Source organism: Myripristis murdjan, chromosome 11 (genome assembly GCF_902150065.1).
Source record: "Myripristis murdjan chromosome 11, fMyrMur1.1, whole genome shotgun sequence".
Taxonomy (NCBI): Eukaryota; Metazoa; Chordata; class Actinopteri; order Holocentriformes; family Holocentridae; genus Myripristis; species Myripristis murdjan.
In genome coordinates, this window is record NC_043990.1 from 7273208 (window position 1) to 7284145 (window position 10938).

A 10938-nucleotide genomic window follows, 5' to 3' on the forward strand; every position below is an offset into this window, starting at 1 on the left:
TTAGAATGACTGATTAGTTATTGGTTGTTCATTCCAGGTTTGGTCCATTTCAAAGGTGAAATATTTGACTGCTCCTTTGATTTAGTTGAAACTGGGAGCTGAGATCATTTATAACAAATTTGCTGATGTCACATTTCTCAGTTTGTGTTGACAGTGTTCATGAATATTCAGAGCATCAGCATCAGTCCTGCTCTGGACCGGCCTGGCTTTCACTTTGAGCGCCTCACCATCAGCACACGGTGCGCATCTGTTACAGCGTCAGTAAGGCCTTCAGCTCCGGCCCACAGGCTCTGATTTCAAACAATAAAAAACAATCTTCTTCAGTGAATATAGACTTGTAATAACTCAACTTTAACCACCAATCAAAGTTTCCTGGTATCAGATAAATGAAAAGTAACAGTAGAAAATAAAATCTTCCATGTTTCCAGTCCATTTGGGCAAGTGCTTGTTAGCAGAAGCTGAAATAAAAATTGGCAGAATTGTTTATCTTTGTTTTAACAGGTTTTCCAAAACTGGGGTGTTATTTTGGGCCACGACTCAAACTGCAGCAGCTCCTGTCACAGGGAGGGAGGAGCATACAGTATTAATCTGATAGGAATGTGATAATAATCTGATTAATCTCTGCAGGGAAATTCTCTTTTCACTTCCTGCATCCACAGCAAGGTCAGAGGTCAGGCTCAGCTAAGCAACCGTGGATGTGACATCACAGAGGAAGCAGCAGTGTCACAGCGCCACCTCTGGACAGATGATGTATTGGTCCATCTCTAACAGTCTTCAGTGTGTGACTGATGGCTCAGGGTGTGACATGATGCAGAGCGGTGGTTCTTAACCTTTTTGGGGTCAAGGATCCCCAAACTGATACACATCAAGGCGTGGTCCCGTATTTGATGAGGTGTAGTCTCAGGGATCCCCATCTGATAAGATTTCATGATTCCATTAACTGTCCATACTGTAGATTGGATTAACAGTGAAGAGTGTGAAACTATCAACAAAATAGTCACTCTTACATTCTCCCACCTGAGCTGTCTTCTAGTTAATGAAATTATAGTGAAATAATGATATTTTCCCATTTTTTTAGGGAATCTCCATCAAAGACACTATATTAACACATCAGATGTCATTAAATACTTTATCTGGGTAAGCTGTAAAAGGCTCACTTAATTAAATATTATTCAAATGGTGTGCAACAATCACATTTGCAGCATTACTCATAGATGGTGTGATCCAGTCCAATAATGGGCAGCCCTGTTGTTGTGGGTCATCTTCTTTGATGTCGTCGCTGTGGGAGTTTGACAAAGAAGTAGGCACAACCCGATTTGATGACCCCTCATACTGTTCATACACTTGCACACCTGTACTATTGTATGTAAATATAAACAGTTTAAAATGCATATGTAAACATGTCTCATGTCTTTAACTATTCTCACATGACAGTTCTTATCAAATACCTTGAAAGACTAGACCTAATCCTTGTAGGACATTTTGGGTGCAGAGGGATTGAATAACTTTTCCACAGTTAATTGGTTTAAAGAGTTTATCAGGTTTTCCCCGTAGCATTGTTATATAAATTAAAAAAACAAACAAAAAATCACAGGTTTGTGGACTAGTTGCAGTCACAGGGTATGAGCGCATGCTGTGATAATGATTCTCTTTGTCTCACAAAAGATTCAGAGTCCTTGCAGCACTTGGAAAAAAACAACAACAACAAAAAAAATTACTACATTTTTAAAAATGAGCTCTCTCAGTGTTGTATACTTCTAAGCCAGATTCACTGAGCCACTGTGTGTGTGACATTATCACCATGACTCCTCTCGCTGAGGCCTACCCACCATGAAAAATGAGTGATTCTTTTGCAGAAAAGCACAGAAATGGTCGCTCATGACAGGAAACAGCGTGAGCAGCATGGGTGGCTAAGAAGGAAAACCAAAGAATAGCGAAAAACCAGGGAGATTATCAAGTCACAACTCTCTGCAGTTCAGTGACAATAAACTAGAAATAATCTTATTCAGCTCATCTATTTCCACAGATTCCCATTAGACTGATCTGTGTTGTATGTCACCAGTGTTATGCCAAACTTAATATCTGATACAAACATCCTCTACCTCAGTCAGGTTACTGTCAAAAAATGAAAAGGTAACCAGATACATTTAATATTAATGTATCCACTATAAACTACTATATATGTATTTTATATATGTATTTTACTATAAAATATAAACTTTTCAAAATATACAAAAATAATGTTGTCAGAGAGACAGAAATCTGTGACTAATGTTCTGCAGAAAACATTTAAGTCACAGTCTGAAAACTCAAATCCTCCACTGAAAGTGTGTAAACCTTCTATGATATTCACATTTTTATCCCACTAATCTGTCTCTGCGCGGGGTTTGCCTCCCTGCACCACCCTGTGCTGCGCCGGGAAAATAGAGCCGCAGGTCTACTTTCAGTACAAGGCAGAGCACAGCCGGCGTAGTGGAAGTTTGTCTGACCGGTGCACACGTCACCAAAACCTCACAATCGGCACAAACGGTGTCAATCTCATCTTCATTAGTTTTGGATGAAGATTCATTTTACAGCTACAAAGTGAACATGAAGTGACTTCATCAGTGAATTGAGAAAACTAAAAAAAAAAAAAACTTTTCGTCTCATCAGTATTTCTTACTTCTACCGGTATACGACTCACTGTGTGCATGGTGGTCTGTTTGGCCATCAGGCTTCTGGATTCAGTTTCTGAATTTCAGTTTCGGAGCTGTTCTGAGCTGCAAAGTCAGAAACACAGTTTAGTTTAGTTCAACTACATCAGCCTGTCATTGATTTTTATAAACTACCAGTGGAGGAGGAAGTCCAGAAATAGTTTAACTGCACATCTATAAAGCTTTCAAAGCATTTATTAGTTTTGTTAATGTTCAAGTTATCATCTATACATATAGTAGTGTACAAAGTCAAAGTCAAATCTGCTGAGTATCAAGTAAAAGTGAGTTCTTCTTACAAGGTGGAGGGTTAGGGTTAAGCTGAGGGTTAGGCTGAAAAAAGAAGAGAGGCTAATTATTCCACTTATCACATTTACAAATGCCACAATATATTTAGCCCTACAAATTTTTTCCTCCTCTCTTACTCGGTTACTCTAAACTTTCTGTTTGGCTCTTATTATTTTCCCTTGCCCTTCTCTCTTACACGATAATGGTTGTCCTGCTGCTGAGGCTCTTGGCCTTACAGTCCTTAGTGCTGGTTGCTTGTTTTTGTGAGTAAATATTTTAGCTTTGTTCTACTCTTGTTCCAATCCAGGTAAGACCATGAATTCAAAGTGTTATGCCCAGTCTAGGGGTGCTGAGACACAACATGGATAAGGCCCCATCTTCCTCAAGTCCCAAGTCCCAAGTCCTCAAGTCCCAAGTAGCCAGGAGGACAACTTCAGTGAACAATGTTTATTTACAAAAATGAGAGACTAATATACAAAATAAAACACTTGTAGCTTCAGGGTGAACCAAGGCCAATATAACAAGCAAAACAATTCTACCTGTAAAGCAACAAACTCTAATTCTAACAAAGAAACCAAAAAACAAACACATACCTCCCTACTTAGCAAACAGGAGACAAAAGGTTTAACCAAAATGGCAGTTCACTCCTACTGCTCTATACATAGACCACTTTCACAACACTGGAGCAAAGAACAAAGAGATGGCTGGCAAGGAGAGCCTGCTGCTGCCCTGACTGTCTCCATCTTGGGCATTATATAGCTCTTCTCCTGAACGATCAGCCAATCCAGGGACTGGAGAGCCTCAGCCAATCCTGCGTCGCTCACAGCACACTTGCTAAAACAAAGATAGGGCAAAAGGACAGAGCACACACTCTGAAAAAACTGAACACAACAATAGCCGTAACAAAAGTTTAGAATGTAAATGCCAAAAAATGCCATGGGGAAATACTTTTGAGTTCCTCACCTGGTTTCTTCTTGTACACTGCGAATCCGATGCCAGCAATGAGGAGCACAGCAATAACAGCCACAGCAGCAACGATGGGGATGGTCAGGTCACTGGGCTTCTCTGTTGAGCCAAAATAAACAAGTGAATCAATGAGTCAGCTAAAGAAATCAGAGCCTGTATAAAGTCAGTTAGAGCAGGATTCTGTGCATCCACCCATTACATCCATTCATCTAGTTATCAAATATTTCCAAATATTTATTAACATAGTCCTGTGTTCAGTACAGCTGACCTTTATTACTTTGCCTTTGATGCTGAGGAACCTGTTGTGATATTCTGTCTTGTCTGGGTTATGTGTTTGTGTGCAATTCCTGTTTTATTTTGTAGGATTGCCCTTGTGTATGTTGTGTAGTTATTTCCTTTTGGTTTCCCGCTAGTATTTCCCACACACCTGTGCTTTGTTGTAATTAGTCTTGCCCTATTTATTCCCTGTGTGTCCTTGTATCCTCTGCCAGATTGTCTTTGTATATTTTTGAGGGCATTAACTTTAGATAAAATGTTTTAAGATGTTTCTTCAGACGTTTGAAGGTCAAATTATGTGATCAGTGAATCAGAATGAGATGTATGCACTGGTTTAACAGTGACTTCACTTGACTTAGTGTTTTCTTAAACTTGCAGTTCAGAACATAAACTATTCTATAAGTTGATCTCAGTTTTGACACAACAAAGGCAATTTTATGTAACAAGTTTTTGTGATCAAGGGCAGTTTAGCTTGTGGTTGGATTTTAGACTGATCTCAATGCGTGAGAAAACAGAGACAGGGAACTAGATAAATTAATGATTAAAACTTCACAAAAAATAAAATATCAAGATAAATAAAATAAAACCCCAGCTGGACAGCACAAACAAAAACATTACAATAAAAACGGAAACAGACCAGCAGAGAAAAAACAAAACACATTCATTGCAAATCAGGTTGAACAAATAACCTAAACGTGTCTTTCCCACCTCCATCACGTTTGATCTCAGTCTTGCCCCAGTTGGTCTTGATCACTTCTGGATCCAGTTTGGTGACGATGTCCTCCTCGACACCAGAGAGCTGAAACACACAGCTGTACCTCCCCCAGTCTTCAGGTTTGACTGATGAAACGTGCAGGTCAACGCTCTTCTGGAAGGTTCCATCGTGGTTGAGGAGGATCTCTCCGTGGTCCACATCCTCATGAGGCTCCTCTCCGTCTCTCCTCCAGAACAACATGATTTTGTTGGGGTAGAAACCTGAAGCGTGGCAGGTCACTGGAGAGGAGGGAGTCTTCTGGAGGAGAGACACTGAGGGAAGCTCTGGAGGGGGGGAGTGAGAGAAAGAAGGAGAGAGAAAGAGGGAGAAAGAAAGGGAAAATGACAAAAATGAAGATTTGGGGCTCTAGTTTCCCGGCACAGCGTAGGGTGGCGCAGTGAGGCGAACCCCCTGCAGAGCTAGTTTCGAGCAGCGCAACCCGAGGGGCGCACAGTTTGGTATTTTGGCAGACGTAGGTGCGCTGAGATGGGAGTGGTGTTGCAGCAGGGGGAGGTGTCGACAGATTCAGCTTAGCGCAGTGACAGTTTTGTGCCAAAAGGCTTCGCCAAGGTGTGCTCAAAGCTCACCACCTGAAACCAGGTCTACTTTCAGCGCAAGGTGCAGCGGGGCCGACGTAGTGGAAGTTTGGCTGACCAGTGGGCAGTGCGCACACGTCACCAAAACCTCACAATCAGCACAAACGGTGCCAATCTCCTTTGATCTGACATCAGTTGTGACGGGACAGTCAATATGGAGATATATGTATGTGCTGATTGAGATAGTAGCATTGAATAGTGTTTTTTGTGGGTATTTATTGCATTGTTAATGTGCCTGGCATTCCAGAAACCTGCCTGTGAGGTTTTGGTGACGTGTGCACACTGCGCGCCAGTCAGCCAAACTTCCACTACACCGGCTCTGCTCCGCCTGCGGCAGTAGACCTCCATGTCAATTGTGTAAACATTCATTATGCCTTCGCGCGGCGCATTTTAAAGGTGAGGACAGGGGCTCATTTATTTATTTAAAATGAATCGGCTGTGTCATACCCACTCCATGTCTTCTCTCCTCCCTTCCGCCGGTAGGAGGAACGGCGGAGTACTTGCACCACAGTGCACAGTGTGCCAAAATTGCGTGGCGAAGCGCAACTGCGCCCAGTCTGTGAAACTAGAGCCCAAAGAGTTAAATAGGGAGGAGAAAGGGAAAAAATAAACAGGAGAGACAAAGAGAGAGAAGCAGGCAGGAGGAAGAGAGGTAAGGAAAAAAAGAAAGACAGATAAATAGTTGAAAAACAGAGAGATAGAAAGATCAAAACAGATGTGCGTAACCTAATAAAACAGCAACGACACTACAGTTTCATGCAGTGTGTCTCTATATGTTGTTTGATATTCACTGTGATGATACTGCATGTTAAAAACAGAAGAGGCATATGAACATAGCTGTGACCATCACATACATCAGGTCAGGTGAGTCTACCTGTTCTCAGCAGAGTGCTTCTCCCATAGTCCAAATACTTCTTCAGCCAGTCAATGCACCCCTGGGTGTAGTAGTTGTACAAATACTCATTTTGATCTGCATCTCCGTCCCACTTGTGTTTGGAGATGACAGCCTGTGGTGTTGGAGCGATCCATGTCTTTGTCTTCAGGTCAAAAGCTATAAAATCTTCTCCATCATAACCATACTGACTAAAACCATCAGTGTGTCCGGTCTCATTGTCCCATTCACAGCCGGACATCCACTGGTAGGTGTGGACACCTGAGAGAGAGACAGAGGGCTCTAGTTTTGCAGACCGGATGAGCAGCTGCGCTTCGTGTGTGTGAAAAAGAGTGCGTGTTTCTATGTAAATTTGTCTGAGATGATTGTGTGTGTGTGTGTGTGTGTGTGTGTGTGTGTGTGTGTGTGTGAAACTAAATGTCTGTAACTTTACAACAATTTGTGATGAAAAAACATTTCATCAGCAGAAAGAGAAACGTAAACAAACCTCCAGTTTGGTTGAAGCGTTTCTTCGCGATGCCAATGTTGACTTTGTGGATCTGCTGGTGACTCTGAGCTATCTGAGTTTGTCTGTCCCAGTAACCAGCTTCATCACCTGTGACCTTCTCCATCCAGTCCTGTTTGGGCACCACTCTCTGTGTGTTGCTGTCATAGCGACTTATTGGAACATCATCAACCAAACCGACAGTCACAAACTCTGGGAAGTTTGGGACTCCAGACGATCCCGTGCGGAAATACTTCAGGGAGTGAAGCACTGTGGGACAAACACAGAACAACTGTCACTCACATTTATCAATTTATCAATCAGAAACATTTGTCATCATAAAACACAACCAACTGCCTGAACAACAGAAAATATCGTTTCTGTTCCACAACTACAGGCAAAAAACATCAAAACTGATATTGATATTCATGTTAAAGACAAACAACAACAATAACAACATATTTGTGTATTTTTTTTTATCATAGATCGACAGATTGTGGACGATTTCAAATAATTTTATTAAAAGCACAGTCATTTTTAACACACTCTCAGATTTAAATATGAAATACATGAAGGGTTATTTTATCCCAATGCAAAAAGTGTATTACGTTTTCAGAGTATTTTTCTCCCTGGAATTTATGACCTATATGATTTATTTGCATCTAAATCTAAAAGTAACAATCAGCTTTTACACTTTATATTAGCCTAAAATCTGAACCACCTCAGAGTATTTTACATTTCACTGGCAATAAATCTAATATATGGAAGTGGCTTTTTTGTTCACAATTATATCATATAGATAGTTATATTAAAATATGTATGTTGCTGTTATATTATATAATGATGTACAACGGCTCATTTTAATCCTCTTAGATTACCTTTTCTAACTATATAAGGACATAAGTGTTCAAAAGCCACATGTCCCTAGATTTTGACACATTCACACACCTCATCTTGCTAGATGGGCGTACTCTATTTGCTTGTGAAAAAATGTGGTGTGGCACTGCATGTGGAGTGCTTCAAGAAATATCACAGTGCGTAAGATATCCATGGATGACATAAGAGGAAAATCAGTTTTTAGAGGTTTTGGGTCATGTTTGAAAAATGAAATGTCCATACTGTTTTGACATGAACTACAATTCATAATGTTTATGTTTTATACAATGTTTATCTATTTCACATGCACTTTATCATTTCTAACTTTATAAGTGCTTTTTAAACTTGTTATGGACTTTTAAAAAATGTTAATGACCGTTTATGAAATTTTTGTAATTGGCTTACATTTGCTGCAATTGGTGCTTTGATGTATCCAACTTGTTCCCACATTTTTTGTCAGTTTTGGATTGACAAAGTGTTATTTAATGTTTTAAACCTTTGAATTGATATTTTAATCTTCAATTTTGTGCTAAAACAAATTTGTGCTTACATGTAGCTCCAGCATAAAGATTGTTTATCAATAAACAAAATTTCTGCAAAATATATACAGTATATATTATTTATTTATTTATTTATTTCATGATTTGATTTGACCATTGTTCAAGATGTAGCTTAGAGGAACCAGGATTCAAACCGGCAACCCTGATCATTGGGTGACCCCATCACTACCTGTCTGGGCCAATAATTCATATCCATGTACAGATTTAGATCAACTGCTCAAGCCAAACTGAAGAGATACAATGGCAGCTTACCAGCCATTGATTTACTGGTTTAGACCTTGATACAAGGTATGTGACCACTGGCAACTATAGTTGCCAGTCATTAAAATGCTATTTTCTTCCAAGCAGAGTACAAAATGAAAAAAATACATCCATAACATGATTGTTAGTGACTCAACTGACATAATTATATGCATGAAACCTTTGAAAAAAAAAAAAATGGGCATGAATGGGTTAATCTACTTATGCGTGGTTTGTCCGACACAGGTCTTATAAAAGTCAGATGTGAAGATCTACTAAAGCAACTTAATGCAACATCCGGCTACATAGAAACGAAAACAGCTTCATGATAAAAGGAGAGATTTTATATGTGATCTTACCTGAAGATGCAACATGACAGAAGAGCAGCAATAAAATAAACTCCTTCATCTTGATTTGACAAAGAAATAAGACCCTCTCGGGCCTCTTGTGTCTCGATCAGAGGACGCAGTCTGTCTAATGAGCCTCACGTCACGACTGGGCGGAACAAGAACCCGACTGGCCAATAGAAAATCAGAAAAGGCTGCGACGTCATTGGTTATCAGGTTGATTTGAAGAATTCCGGTTGTTAAGTGAAGGTAAACTTAACTCTGGTAGAAAGAGAGAGTGAAGCTCTAATATTTGAGTGACGCAGAGCCGCTTACATAGAGAAAGACAGCACAACAATCATTTATTTCTACATCAAACATTAACAGCAAAAACAGAAAGAGGGAAAAGAAGAAAACCAGAGGGAAGACAGAAGAACTGACTTATAAGTTAAAGAATGTAGATTAAAAAAAATATATGTACACCAGGGAGAAATGTGGACGTTGTTTTAAAAGAGCACATGTTTTAAATTGTGTTATTGTGATTTTAGTGACTGATTAGTTATTGATTGTTCATTCCAGGTTTGATCAATTTCAAAGGTGAAATCTTTTGACTTCTCCTTTGATTTAGTTGAAACTGGAAGCTGAGCTCATTTATCACAAATGTGCTGATGTCACATTTCTCAGTTTGTGTTGACAGTGTTCATGAATATTCAGAGCATCAGCATCAGTCCTGCTCTGGACCGGCCTGGCTTTCACTTTGAGCGCCTCACCATCAGCACACGGTGCGTATCTGTTACAGCGTCAGTAAGGCCTTCAGCTCCGGACCTCAGGCTCTGATTTCTAACAATAAAAAAACAATCTTCTTCAGTGAATATAGACTTGTAATAACTCAACTTTAACAACCAATCAAAGTTTCCTGGTGTCAGATAAATGAAAAGTAACAGTAGAAAATAAAATCTTCCATGTTTCCAGTCCATTTGGGCAAGTGCTTTTTGGCAGAACAGTCTCTCCTTTCTGACATAAAAATGGGCAGAATTGTTTATCTTTGTTTTAACAGGTTTTCCAAAATCGGGGTGTTATTTTGGGCCACGACTCAAACTGCAGCAGCTCCTGTCACAGGGAGGGAGGAGCACACAGTATTAATCTAATAGGAATGTGATAATAATCTGATTAATCTCTGCAGGGAAATTCTCTTTTCACTTCCTGCATCCACAGGAAGGTCAGAAGTCAGGCTCAGCTAGGCAACCATGGATGTAACATCACAGAGGAAGCAGCAGTGTCACAGCGCCACCTCTGGACAGATGATGTATTGGTCCATCTCTAACAGTCTTCAGTGTGTGACTGATGGCTCAGGGTGTGACATGATGCAGAGCGCTGGTTCTTAACCTTTTTGGGGTCAAGGATCCCCAAACTGATACACATCAAGGCATGGACCCGTATTTGATGATGTGTAGTCTCAGGGATCCCCAACTGATAAGATTTCATGATTCCATTAACTGTCCATACTGTAGATTGGATTAACAGTGAAGAGTGTGAAACTATCAACAAAATAGTCACTCTTACATTCTCCCACCTGGGCTGACTTCTAGTCAAAGAAATTATAGTGAAATTACAATATTTCCCATTTTTTAAGGGAATCTCCATCAAAGACACTAGATTAACACATCAGATATCATTAAATACTGTATCTGGGTATGCTGTAAAAGGCTCACTTAGTTAAATATTATTCAAACAGTGTGCAACGATCACATTTGCAGCATTACTCATAGATGGTGTGATCCAGTCCAGTAATGGGCAGCCCTGTTGTTGTGGGTCATCTTCCTTGATGCCGTTGCTGTGGGAGTTTGACGAAGAAGTAGGCACATCCTGATTTGATGACCCCTCATACTGCATATCTTCCCAACCTTTTTTGCGTTATGATATAAATAATAAATAATTTGTGATCCATTTATTCCCATTTCGTACATGACAGGGCAACACTGACAGCGCC

The 10938-nt window shown here is 40.1% G+C and overlaps 1 protein-coding gene across 1 annotated transcript in view; it reads right to left on the reverse strand.

The window, feature by feature from the left end:
* Window positions 1-3626: 3626 nt before the first annotated feature.
* The window catches only part of LOC115368084 (uncharacterized), a 447723-nt gene continuing 440411 nt past the window's right edge, over window positions 3627-10938 (reverse strand). Inside the window, exons 14-18 of the mRNA XM_030064065.1 lie at window positions 6950-7064; window positions 6445-6723; window positions 4929-5258; window positions 3942-4043; window positions 3627-3812 (exon numbers count right to left, since the gene is read on the reverse strand). Coding sequence (XP_029919925.1) covers window positions 3799-3812; window positions 3942-4043; window positions 4929-5258; window positions 6445-6723; window positions 6950-7064 — 840 coding nt within the window. The 3' untranslated portion in view covers window positions 3627-3798. The remainder of the gene's footprint in view (window positions 3813-3941; window positions 4044-4928; window positions 5259-6444; window positions 6724-6949; window positions 7065-10938) is intronic.